At 42.7% G+C, this 13,826-nt stretch overlaps 1 protein-coding gene across 1 annotated transcript in view; it reads right to left on the bottom strand.

The window, feature by feature from the left end:
• Window positions 1–7,072: 7,072 nt before the first annotated feature.
• PDK3 (pyruvate dehydrogenase kinase 3) overlaps window positions 7,073–13,826 on the bottom strand; it is a 185,179-nt gene continuing 178,425 nt past the window's right edge. The window contains exon 11 of the mRNA XM_033948435.1: window positions 7,073–10,162. Within this exon, the coding sequence (XP_033804326.1) occupies window positions 10,022–10,162 (141 nt within the window). The 3' untranslated portion in view covers window positions 7,073–10,021. The remainder of the gene's footprint in view (window positions 10,163–13,826) is intronic.

Raw genomic sequence — 13,826 nt, 5'->3', positions numbered from 1 at the left:
GTTTAAATGGTCAATATTCTCAATGGTGAAGGTGAAGTAAAAGGCTACTTACTTTACCTCACTGGGGATCTTCATGAAAGAAAAAACAAAAATAAAACCCACAAGATTACATTGTATATTCCAAAGCCAATAACTTTATTCTAGTAATAAGTATTATAGCAGCATTTGGCAAATCAGAAATAAATCAGTTTGGACATATACAATTGAGAGAAAAAAAAATCTCAAACAGTGCCAGCATATTTCTGTAAGTATGGCACAGCTTCTCTAAAGAAACACTGCCAAAGCATGGGGGGTTTATACAGAAAGTGTCTTTGTCTTAGACCATTCCCCTGGCTGTGAATATGTATCACCCTATTGGATTAGACCAACTGCCTATCTAACCCTTTCCTAGTCCACGCCTCCATTCTTCCCTGGGGGGCCCTGGACAGGCATAGCTTCTGGAACTTTCTTCTTGAAGTTTCCATTCTTCACACAGGTACATCAGTATCAGTGCATTAGCGTGGCATCACTTTATCAGTTCTTAGGTTCCCGGATGGAGTGTCCTGCTGACTTGCATTTGCTTTCAGCTCATTGTCTTTCCAGCACTGGTTGGTGTCCTTGAGAAACTTCACAGCAAGAAATCCACACACTCACATGCCACACATTAGCATCTGAACTGAAACCAGTTTGCACAAGTCCATGACTTCAGCAACTCCAGCAACCTATAGAAGTCTTCCATAGGCTCCTGTCATCTCAAAGGGTAAATAGTGGGGCTGCTCAGGGGGTCTGTGCTGAGACTGCCGCCTTTTAACATTTATCAATGATCTAGAGATGGGAATATCTAGTGAAATAATTAAATTTGCTGATGACACAAAGTTGTTAAATTGCAAGAGGATTGTGAAAAATTATAAGCCCCCAAATAAGTAAATCACTGAATGCCTCTACATGCATGGGAAAAGGCAATGTCTGGAAATCAGTATAGCTCGAAGTATAGGAAACAAGATTCTGGATCTAGAAGATGTGTTGGATATAGTGGTAATCATGGAGACTTGGTACACGGAGAACCATGACTGAGATGTAGTTTTACCAAGCTATAATCTGTTCAGGAAAGACAGGATAGGAAGAAAAGGAGGAGGAGGAGCGTTATATATTAAAGATCATATTAAATAAAGAATCCAAGAGAAATGCAGTGAAATATCAAATCCAAAAATAATCCTTATCATACAGGGACTTTGAAACTTGGGAAGGAATGAAAAACATCTTGTCCGATAAGTTGAATACTGTCCACAATATACCGCTAATCATCCTTATCATGTCTGACTGCATTTATGGCTGACATGATGGTAAATTCACAACCAGAATTTAAACATCAGTGACCTGGACCTTCACAGAGTGGTGGGCTGGCCTCTGGTCACCTTGTTGGGCAGACTAGATGGACCATAAGGCTCTTTTTCTACCATCATTTAGTGTTGTCAGTCAAATTTGTTGATTAGAAGGAGTGCTAAAAATAAAGTCATCAAAAGGCCCATAGTGTGGAACTGTTGTTAATATCTGTTGGACAATAACTGTCCTTTTAAGGACCAAAACAAGCTTTATGGCTTTTTACCTTTACCTATTATTTTTCTCCTTTTACTGTGCTTGTCCTCAAAGATTGTAGTTCTTATCCTTCTTCCCCCAACTGTGTGAAGTTAGTCCATATGTTTTGTTTTCTTATGTGTTTTATTAACCTAATCTGTTTTTGTTTAGTACCCCTAATTTTAACTTGTTTTTATATAATTTTTTACATTGTACACTGCTTAGAAACTTGATTAAGCGGTATAAAATTTTAATAAACTTGAAACTTGTAGATGCTTTGATACAGGGCATGGATGAACATGTGGTTTTGGTTGACATTTCTGGTGTTTTTGATTCCATTGATTTAAATTTCTTATTGAGAAAACTGGAAAATGTAGGAATGAAAGGTACTGTTTTGCAACGGTTTAAAACCGTACCTATTTGACCACACTTTTAGAGTGTATGATGGTTGTACAGCATCAGAGGAGGCTCCAGTTGGGAGAAGTGTACCTCAGGGATCTGCATTATTAGCGCTACTGTTCAATATATACGTGGCGTCGTCAGAAGTGTTTAAACAATTGCAAGTCTTATATCGACAATATGCCAACGATGTTTTTTCTTTCCGATATACAAGTAGAGGACAGATCTCCAATACTCTATAAATGGTTATATGTCAAAGATAGAAGAATAAATGAGTGGTCATAGACTGTGTTTAAATTTAGGAAAAACAGAGGTGAGGTTCGTAGGGAGAAGTGTGGAACAGATGTGTCCTGAATCCTTATGTGTGTTAGGGGTGACAGTACCTGTTAAGAAGGAAATGACAGTTTTAGGAGTTGTCTGGAACCCAGGTTTAACCATGAAATTACAAATTGTCAAGACTGTAAAGGCATTGTTTTGGTCAACTTCATCTGCTTCATCACCTTCAACCACTGATCTTGACCTATGATTTTAGGGCTGGTTTTGTCACGGTTGGACTACTGCAACACTACCTTGGAATTTCCAAGACAAGAGGAAGAGTGTTACAATTGCTACAAAATACTGCAGCCAGGTTAATTTTGGGTGTAGAAAAGAGGATTTTGAAGAAATTACACTGGTTACCAGTTGTATTTCAAGTAAAACACAAGGTTATTTCTATGATCCATCAAACTGTTTATCATCAAACTTCGTGGTATTTTCAACAAGTCATTGAAAACTATAAACCAAGCAGATCTTTACGATCTGAAAATAAAAATCTATTAACCTTAAGAAAGCAAGGTTACTATGCAGACACCAAAACAATGATGTTCTGCATAGCTGGTGTTAAGATGTAGAATGCTTTGGTGGGTCAGTTGCGACAATGTATTGATCGGTTTAAATTCAAGAAACAGCTAAAAAACCAATTGTTTGTTACCATATTCTTATAGTTCTCCCCTGTTGATTTTAGTTTGTCATAATTATTATGTTTAGCTCATGTGAACCGTTTAGTTAAGCGGTATAGAACATGATCGAGACATTCAAGTATCTCACGGGCCGCATCGAGGTGGAAGAAGACATCTTCTTTTTCAAGGGTCCCGTGGCAACAAGGGGGCATCCGTGGAAAATCAGGGGCGGGAAACTGCACGAGTACACCAGGAAATTATTTTTCACTGAAAGGGTGGTTGATCGCTGGAATAGTCTTCCACTTCAGGTTATTGAGGCCAGCAGCGTGCCTGATTTTAAGGCCAAATGGGATAGACACGTGAGATCTATTCACAGAAAAAGGTAGGGGAGGGTCATTAGGTGGGCAGATTAGATGGGCCGTGGCCCTTATCTGCCATCTATTTCTGTTTCTATTTTTAAATAAAATAAATAAAGTGTACCCTGGTGGATTAAACGAGACCATACAATGGCCTCCACTTTTTTTTTTTTGATTGGTGACCCCTGTGACCTTTTTAGATTAGTTCATTCATATGAAAGTTTGTATACAAACCTTGATACTATTATGTGGATTAAATCACTAGTTTTGAAAACACAGAAACATGGCAGCAGAAAAAGGCCAAATGGCCCATCCAGTCTGACCATCTACTACAGCATCCACTATTTCCTCCTCTTCCAAAGTGATCCCATGTGCCTGTACACGTTTTTAAATTCAGATACAGCCCTCGTCTCCTCCACCCTTTGCATAAAAAAGTATTTCCATAGATTTCTCCTGAGCTTATCACCTCTTAACTTCATCATATGCCCTCTCATTCCAGTTTTCCTTCATTTGAAAAAGGCTCACCTGTACATTAATGCCACAGAGATTTTTAAACATCTATATCATATCCCCTTCTCTCCCACCCTTTGGACCAATTCATTCTATTTATATTATTTTGAAGGCGCCGTCTCCAGAATTGCACATGTTCAAAATAGGGCCTCAACCAGACACTTATATAAGGGGGTGCTAACACCTCTTTTGTTTCTTGCTGGCCATTCCTCTCACTGGGCATCCAAGAATCCTTCTAGCTTTGACTCCTCTTTTCTACATGTTTAGTAACAATATAACATTAACGACCTGGAAGCAGGAACAAAATGTGAGGTTATTAAATTTGCGGATGACACCAAACTATATCGCAAGGTCAATAACATGGAGGACTGCGAAGATCTCCAAAAAGATCTGACAACACTGGAAAAATGGGCCAAAAAGTGGCAAATGAGTTTCAACATAGGGAAATGCAAGGTCATGCATATAGGGAAAAAAAACCTGATGGGGTGCGCGACCTTGAAAGACACCTGGGAGTGATGGTAGACACAACATTGAAGGCGTCGGCGCAGTGTGCCACGGCCTCAAGGAAAGCAAACAGAATGTTGGGTATCATTAAGAAGGGTATCACGACCAGGACAAAGGAAGTCATCCTGCCACTGTATCGTGCTATGGTGCGCCCGCACCTGGAGTACTGTGTTCAGTTCTGGTCGCCGTACCTCAAGAAGGACATGGAGGTACTTGAGAGGGTCCAGAGAAGAGCAACTAAGCTAATAAAAGGCATGGAGGACCTCTCATATACTGACAGACTGAAAAAGCTAGGGCTTTTCTCCCTGGAAAAGCAGAGACTTAGAGACATGATAGAAACCTTCAAGATCATGAAGGGCATAGAAAAAATAGACAGGGACAGATTTTTCAAATTAAGGGGATCAATAAGTACAAGGGGGCACTCAGAGAAATTGAAAGGGGAGAGGTTTAGAACAAACACCAGGAAGTTCTTTTTCACACAGAGGGTGGTGGATACATGGAACGCGCTACTAGAGGATGTGATAAACAGGAGCACGCTACAGGGGTTCAAAGAAGCTTTGGATAGGTACTTGGAAGACAAAGGGATTGAGGGGGTACAGATACGAGTAAAGGTAGATTATAGGGATGGGATTAGAGGTAAGTTACAAAATTAATCAGGGACCACTGTTCAGGCACTAGGCCTGATGGGCCGCCGCGGGAGCGGACCGCTGAGCAAGATGGACCTTTGGTCTGACTCAGCAGAGGCAACTTCTTATGTTCTTAAATATAATGGCAGATAAAGGAGTTGGGGCTGAAAGTGGGTGCTGGACTCATGGTGGGTTGGCTGGCTGGAACTAGAGAGAAGTACTGGACCCTTGAGCTTCTGGAGGGAAGAGACACACTGCACTCATGGCTGGACCATGGGGGGGGGGGCTAGAGGCAATGCAGAGAGGTGTTGGGCCCATGCAAGGGGGGCTGGAGGGAAGAAAAAATGGAAAGAAGTTCTAGATTCTTGGGGGGGGCACTGTAGGGAAGGGAGAAAGGTGCTGGACCTGAAAGGAGCAGTGAGAAGGGAAGGGAGAGATGTTGAACCAAGGGAATGAAGAAAGAGGGAGTGAAGAAAAACACACAGCAGAGGGAGGACAGACACACACATTGGTATAGGGGAGGAACAGACCAGATAAACTGGACACAGGGAGGTATACAAAAACAGAGGGGAGCATAGGGACAGGGACACAAAGGGGAGATGCTGCATGGGAGTGGTATATAGACAGACAGGAGCAATGCCAAACAAGGGAGGGTTATATGGGCACAGAGGGGAAATGCTAGACATGAGGGAGAATAGGAACATAGAAGAGAAATGTTGGACACAGAAGAGTGATGCCAGACACAGGGAGAGGATAGGGACATACAGTGGTGATGATTGTAGGGAGATATAGGGAAGCACAGGGGACAAAGCACAGGGTAATGCTGAACATGGGGAATGATAGATATATAAAGATATGGTGAGTATGGAGAAGGAAGCAATGAATATCAAATGGGCAGGAGACTGGTGGGTGAGTTAAGAGAAGACAGGGGGAAACGGAAATGAGAGCTTGGGACCAACATGATTTGAACAATAAAATGACCATTCTGTGATTACAATATGTCGGATTTGAAATATGCATCCTGCCAGAGCTAGTGTTAAATATGGCTAGGATCCAGGGCAGAAATATGGGAGGGGATTCCCAAGCCCATTACCAGGCCACGCCACCTTCAGCTTCCAGCAAATTTAGGGCTGACATATGTGATCTTTATAGTTTGCACAGTATAGGAGAAAATGGATCATTCTATTTCTATGGAAGGCGTGGCTTCTTGGGATTTTGGTTTTGTTTATCATTTTTGGTCAGCTATTATATTTTGGCATGTGTGTGTGACCAAGGTTTTCTGTTAGGATGCAATGGGTTTTGTTGATCCTTTTTCTGTTATTTGTAATTTATAAAATGACAGTTTTACAGAATATTGGTTTTTTTATACTTTCATATGATTTCAATATAAAATCATAACTATTTGAGAGATCAGCAATGATGGGGCGGTGACAGAGCTAAAGCCTACTGGGTGGGTGGGGAAGGGGTCAAATTTTTTCCCTGCATCACTCTCTAATTTGCAGATGCCTGTAGTCCCCTAAAATGCTATGCCCTTACAGCTGCTAAGTGCTGTAGTAAGAGCCACTCATTTGTAGCTTCTGATGAAATTCATTTCTAGTACAGACCATGGTTGTTATATGGCTCTTTGGCAGGTTATACAATTATGTTCTCTGTCTCAGCCAATACAGGTCTTTCAAACAGGCACCTATTAATTGGGAACAAAATGTGATCGGCATCCTGCTCTACTGTTGTATAAAAAATACTTCATTTACTGGATGGGTAATGCTGTAGCCATTTATTTAGAACTAATGCAAACCTACGCCTGAATTACTTTTGCAGCCAGCAGCTATGAAGAAAAAGCCTTGATTTTGCTCACTCAAGCAAGTGGGGCAAAATTCCCAGTCTTTAGTTTCGAGTGCACTGAGTAGGAATTTAGACAAGTCCTCGGATATCTCCTTCCTGGTGGACTCTACGAATAGTAGTCAACTTGGCACCTCCATAAATGCCGGCGTATTCCTGCAGAGGAGACCCACTGGCAGTCAATTTAAACCACAGACACCCAGGGACCAGATCCACCACGCTCTATAAGCCAGCAATACTGTAACAGTGCTATTTCTCTGCTTAAGGAGATGTCACACACCAACACGGAAGCCATGCTGTCCAAAATATACATTAGTATTGTAAATATATTCAGTCAACTTCAGGCTAAAAGGGGTGAACAAGAAAAGCTTTATTACATTATAAACTATGGACAGAAAGATCAACCCCACTCATTCCTTAGAGCAGTAAGGATCAGGATTCCCAAAAGGGAGCAACATTCAAATTGAAAGATAAAAGGATATAAGAGGGTCAGGGCTTCTCTTGCTGTTTCTAAGCTCTCCTACTACTCCTCTTCCTCAGACTTCTATAATTCATTATTTGGGATAATGCAAGCCATAGTTCAGATAGTGGCAGCCCAGGCTTTTAGCTGCTCAGTTTGACTTTGACCTGATCAAGGCAATGCAGCTCTCAAAAGCTGAGTGGACATCGTATATTAGTCTAATAAAAGGTCTGATATAGTTTGTTTCCTAACCAAGGTTGTGTACACACCAATGTGCAGAAAGAACCACTAGACAACACAAATCAGTTCCTAAAAGCAGCTAGTGCTAAAGCTCTTCTGCTGAGTAGAGAATGACACGGGGACAAATTTGGCCCTGTCTCCACAAGGTTTGTCACTGTCCCTGTCCCATTCCTGTAAACTCTACCTAAACCACACAAACCTCAAACACTTATGATTTAAAAATGTTTGAGGCTTGTGCAGATGAGAACAGAGCTTGCAGGAATGGGGCAGGGACGGGGAAATGAGTTCCTGTGGGGGATGGGGAAAAATTTGTCCCTGTGTCATTCTTTACTGCTGAGCTGTAAAATTTCAATTAGCTAAGTTCCAAAATTAGCTTGGACTGCTGGTTATCCCTGTACTGCCTTTGGACACTACAAGACTATGTCCAAGTCATTCCATGACCTACTCAAGACTACTAAAGATAAAATTTGCCTTCACAAGATTCACTATCCCCAGAGGGCTCACAATCTGAGTTTGAATGTGAAGCGATGGGAGTGTTCCAGCCTGCGAATATTGAAATATTGCCGATAACTTTCAGGGCCGGTTCTGACCCACCCCGCCTCCCTCCTGTGTCCCGGACCTTCCCCAGACCTTACCTGGTGGCCTAGCGGCGACGCGGGGCAGAATCGATCGTCTTACTCTCCTGCCCTATGCAGAGCTGTCATCAAAATGGCATGCTGTGAGTTCCCGCTGTAATCGTGAGACTACAACCGGAACTCACGGCAGCCATTTTGGCTCCAGTAGGCTATACTAAAAATCTTTTTTCTATGGAACAGAATAAATCAGATTTACCAGGTGGCAAACATCTTCCCAGATGAAAAAGCTTCGTACTAAAGATCAGAATCTTCTGAAAACATCAGAAATCAATTTGGGCCTACATCACACAAACGAATGTTAAAAAAAGTTAAAAAAAAAAAAAAAAGTATAGTCGACATTGACAAAGAAAGCCAGTGTCACAGAATAGTCCAATGTATCAGCTTGAATATCTAGAACATGGATGGCACAGGTAGTGAAGTCATTACAACTCTACACACATGTAAAATGGAAAAAAGATCAAATTAAACCAGAAATGTAGACGGTATTGTTCAGAATCCTCAGAAATATTCATGAATCTTTAACAGGTCCAGGGAACAAAGAGGGCATGTGCCCACCCCAAGTGAAGGCCAAGAAGTCTGCATGGTTTTGGCAGCCAAGGAGTAAGATATTCCACATCTGAACAATGCTGGTTAGCTAGAGCAATGCTCTTCCCAAAAACACCTACTCTTAAGAGATTTAAGCTAAAGGAGGAGTCTGAGAAAGGAGATAAAACATCACACACAGTTTACCCATCATCATCTGACATACTTGTGCAACTCAATAAGTTAATTTTTTAGCCCTGCCTTGCCAAATGATGATCAAGGTTTCTTACTGCATAATTAATATTCAGGTACTGTTAAGTCCCTACAATTTAAGTGGGTACCTGAGGAAACAAGGTCAAAAGGAGCGTCAGTGAGGGAATGGGCATTTGAGCTCTGCTTCTCAGCCCACTTCCTCTAACCACTTGGCCACTGCTGCTTGCTATCTTCATTCTTTTTAAATCATTGAGTAACTGCAGTACTGTGCAACAAGATACCTTCCAGCATCCTGCCCCAGCCTGAATCTTTGGTCAGTGGTATCAGCTGGAAAGAGAAGCAGCAGCAGCAGCTGAGTTACCACTCCCCCAACTCCCTCCTGTCCTGAGGGTCTCAAGGTGCATTTGCATTGTTAAACTCTTTGATCTAATACAATATCAAAACTAAGAGATTTTGTGCAATATTTTCATGTCTCCATTCTTTTTTGAACCCCAGTAGCCACTTACTGCTTCATACTACTATGAGCCATCATCTGCAAGAACTTTCCAACATCCTACCATTTCCGTGCAAGTCAACGGCTAAAGGATATGGACCACAGCTCGAGTCAGGGTCCCGTGGCTTGGCCAGAAGGTGTAAGCTCCTGCGCTACTACTTGGGAGCTGTGGACAAGCTCTCTGCAGTGTCTGAAGCTCCAGCTAGCCTGAGGATCAGAATTCCGGGCCTAGGATTTATACCTGAATCTTGGCATCACAGATACTACACAACATTTTAAAACATATCATAGCAAACAATGTTTCTATTCTTGCATGCTACTGGAATAATATGGGTTTTCTATTACATCGAATTCAGTAGATGGTGGGGCTGGCACTATGATCATGGAATAGGAACTGATATTTAAAACAGCAGCCACCGTCTGCCCTGCACTACCTTATTCTAAGTGCTATCACAGAGCAAATCACCTGTATCAGCATTCAATCAATCATACCCAGGACATAGAGCAAGTGCACTTGAAGCTCCATTTTACCAACTGTTTCTTCCCAATTTTGGCCCTTGGGTAAATCCTTGATAAGCTCTGAAGAGTCTTTTAATGCATGTCCACAATGTTTGCCCATTTCAGTGCCCTGTACATGTAAAGGAGTGAGTATTTAACAGAAAGGAAACAGCCATTAGGACTCTTTCAGTATGATTAAAGGAGAAATGTGATGCTGAATTTGGAGCCCAGCTTCTAATTCGCCTTGTATTTGGAAGCATCCCGGGGTTCCCTGCTGGGATTGCTCCAGTCATCTGCTTCTGGTGTGGTCTTGTAATGGCGCCATGCTGACTTATTGAAAACTGGAAGTCGTTCAAATGATTCGCTGGAAAGAGCCTGCCAAAAAAACAAAAAGCCACACCAAATCAACCTTTCCTGACTACAAGCAGTAAAAAGACATGTAAATGTACTTAGATGCTGCAAACCTATGGTTTGTTTCTCAATTTTTCAACACCAGGGTGTAGCTTTACAAACTACAAATGTTACACACTGTATAGTGGTGGTAGTCAAAAGTAAAGTTAATTAAGAACATAAGAAGTTGCCTCCACTGGGTCAAACCAGAGGTCCATCCCGCCCAGCGGTCCGCTCCCACGGTGGCCCACCAGGTCCTTGACCTGTAAAGTGATTTCTGACCATTTTTATAACCTACCTCTGCTTCTATCTGTACCCCTCAATCCCTTTATCCTTTAGGAACCTATCCAAACCTTCCTTGAACCCCTGTACTGTGGTCTGGCCTATCACAGCCTCTGGAAGAGCGTTCCATGCGTCCACCACCCTCTGGGTAAAAAAGAACTTCCTAGCATTTGTTCTAAACCTGTCCCCTTTCAATTTCTCCGAGTGACCCCTAGTACATTGTCCCAAATTCCTAGAAAAAAAGTTGCTCCAGAGATCAGGCACTTTTTTCCTTGTTTTCACAGACTTGGCTGCCCTTTAATCTACAAATTGTTATGTAGAAACTTATCACCTATACATGACTCACCTATACATGACAAAAATGCAAAGCAACTTGGGAGAATAATCCAAACTGAAATTCCAATGGAATAGTGTGTTGAACTAGTAAAGTTTGATGAAGACGTAGAAAGAAGAAATTTTGCTGATTTAGACCGATCTGAGATCCACAGTGCTTCAATTATAACCTAAATACGAGTATGTCCTCCAGAGTCCTACCAGGGTAAGCCAGCACAAAATTGCAAATGCAGTGTCGGTCAGAAAGTGTTCACTAAAACCAAAATGTTTGTTGGAATCTCTTTTACAATCTAGGCTATCACAGGCAGGAAGGCAAAAGGGAACAATTAGTACATCAGACCAATGGTCCATCTAGCCCAGTATCCCATTTCCAATAGGGGCCAATCCAGGTCACAAGTACCTGGCAGAAACCCAAATAGTAGCAACATTCCCAGAGCAAGCAGTGGCTTCCCCCAAGAACATCAGCTACTGGATCACGCATCTCCTATTCTATTGCAAGGGTTGCTAGAAATGTATCATCCAAGAAGGAGTTTAAGGTCAGAAACAGGTATGAGATTAAACTGCAACTGCATTTTAGTATTTGATTCCATGTTGGCAGTAAGGATCTGCCAGGATCTTTGCGTTTATGTGCAGCTAGATTGGATTTGAAGAAATCGTTGAAGACACAATTATTTCTGAATGCTTTTATGTGATGCAATATATTTGAAGAGGTGCTGTGAGGATTTAGTGATTGAGGAGCTACTTGATTGTTGATGCCTTTGTAACGACACATACCAGTAACAAGAGCAGATGCGAGGAGGCAGACCGAGCTGCAAGCAACAAATGGATGGCTGAGGCGATGGTGTGACGAGGAGGGTTTCCTCTTTGTACGGAACTGGTCAACCTTCCTGGGAAAAACAAGCTCTACAGGAGAGACAGACTGCATTTGAGCACGGCTGGGACGAGGATGCTGGCACGTAACATCCAGACCTGCATAGACATGACTTTAAACTGATAACAAGGGGAAAGCCGATAGTCGATCTGACCTTGACACATCGGACCACAGTATCAAGCAAGGATACTGAAACAGGAAATGGCGATAGTGGACTAGAGACAAAATGGACACTTTATGGACATAAACCCAAAGATGCAGCACAGGGACCCGAGAGGCAACTAAAGCTAAAGAGCAAGACAAGGAGGAAACAGCCGGATCCAGAGGGCTATCAAAGAACAAAGAAGCGGGCAGAGGACGGTATAGACACACCACAGGAGGCAACACGTGAGGAGACTAGCAGGAGCAACAAATCAAGAGTAGATCCAAAAGAAAAGGTAACAAACTGGGACTTAAATTGCCTATATACAAATGCTAGGAGCCTAAGGACTAAAATGGGGGAGCTAGAAGTTATAGCCGGAAATAAGGACATAGACATAATAGGAATCACAGAGACATGGTGGTCAGAGGACAACAAATGGGATGTGGCCCTTCCAGGGTACAAACTCTACAGGAAGGACAGGGCACACAAGAAGGGGGGAGGAATAGCACTGTATATAAAGGACTCCATTCCTTCATCCAGAACAGAAACAACAATAAGGGCAGACAGTCTGGAGTCACTATGGGTTAAGCTGACAGGAGGGGAAGGAGCTGACATCAAATTGGGACTGTACTATCGCCCACCAGGACAGCCAGAAGCAAACGACCTGGACCTGGAGGCCGAACTGAGGCAGATGTGCAAAAGTGGAAGGGTGGTGATTATGGGGGATTTCAACTATCCGGGAATAGACTGGGACATTGGGCACTCAAATTGCACGAGAGAAACTAAATTCCTAGAGGTGATAAGGGACTGTTTCATGGAGCAGCTGGTCACGGAACCAACACGCGGGGATGCCACTCTAGACCTAATCCTCAACGGGCTAGAGGGACCCGCAAAGGAAGTGGTGGTACTAGCACCATTAGGGAACAGCGATCACAACATGATCCAGTACAAATTAAACATGGGAACATCAAAGGTGAAAAGAAACACAACGACAGCACTCAACTTCAGAAAAGGAAACTACAAGGACATGAGGAAAATGGTAGGAAAAAAGCTAAGCAGCAGCTCAGGGAAGGTGAAGACCGTAAAGGAAGCCTGGACACTGCTTAAAGGCACAGTGCTCGAGGCGCAAGACCTGTACGTCCCAAGGTTTAGGAAAGGGTGCAAAAAAAATCGAACTAGAAACCCAGCATGGATAACTACTGCAGTTAAAAAGGCGATAAGCGACAAGAAATCATCCTTCAAGAAATGGAAAAAGGAACCAACAAAGGAAAACCAGGAAGAGCACAAAAGACACCAGAAAGAATGTCATCGAGAGGTCAGGAAGGCAAAGAGAGAATATGAGGAAAGACTGGCAGGAGAAGCAAGAAACTTCAAACCCTTCTTCAGGTATATGAAAGGGAAACAACCAGCCAGAGAGGAAGTGGGACCACTGGACGACGGAGACAGGAAAGGAGCGATAAAGAAGGAAAAAGAGATAGCTGAAAGGTTAAACAAATTCTTCTCATCAGTCTTCACCAGAGAGGACACATCCAATATCCCAGAACCCGAGGTGATTATAAACGGAGAACACGACGAAAGGCTGGTACAACTAGAGGTAAGCAAAGAGGATGTCCTCAGACAGATAGACAGACTAAAGAGCGACAAATCACCAGGCCCGGACGGCATCCACCCAAGGGTACTAAAAGAACTGAGAAACAAAATAGCAGAGACACTTCGCCAAATATGTAACCTCTCCCTAAAAACTGGGGAGATCCCAGAGGACTGGAAAATAGCAAATGTCACGTCCATCTTTAAGAAGGGATCAAGGGGTGACCCGGGAAACTACAGGCCTGTGAGCTTGACCTCGGTTCCAGGAAAGATGATGGAAGCAATGGTAAAGGACACAATCTGCGAACACATAGAAAACAATGGACAACTGAAGGCGAGCCAGCATGGCTTCTGCAAGGGAAGGTCGTGCCTCACGAACTTGCTGTACTTCTTTGAGGGAATAAACAGTCAGATGGATAAGGGGGAATCCATAG

Source organism: Geotrypetes seraphini, chromosome 6 (assembly GCF_902459505.1).
Source record: "Geotrypetes seraphini chromosome 6, aGeoSer1.1, whole genome shotgun sequence".
Taxonomy (NCBI): Eukaryota; Metazoa; Chordata; class Amphibia; order Gymnophiona; family Dermophiidae; genus Geotrypetes; species Geotrypetes seraphini.
The sequence above is the reverse complement of the archived record's forward strand: the minus strand, read 5'-3'. Positions and strand labels throughout refer to the sequence as shown.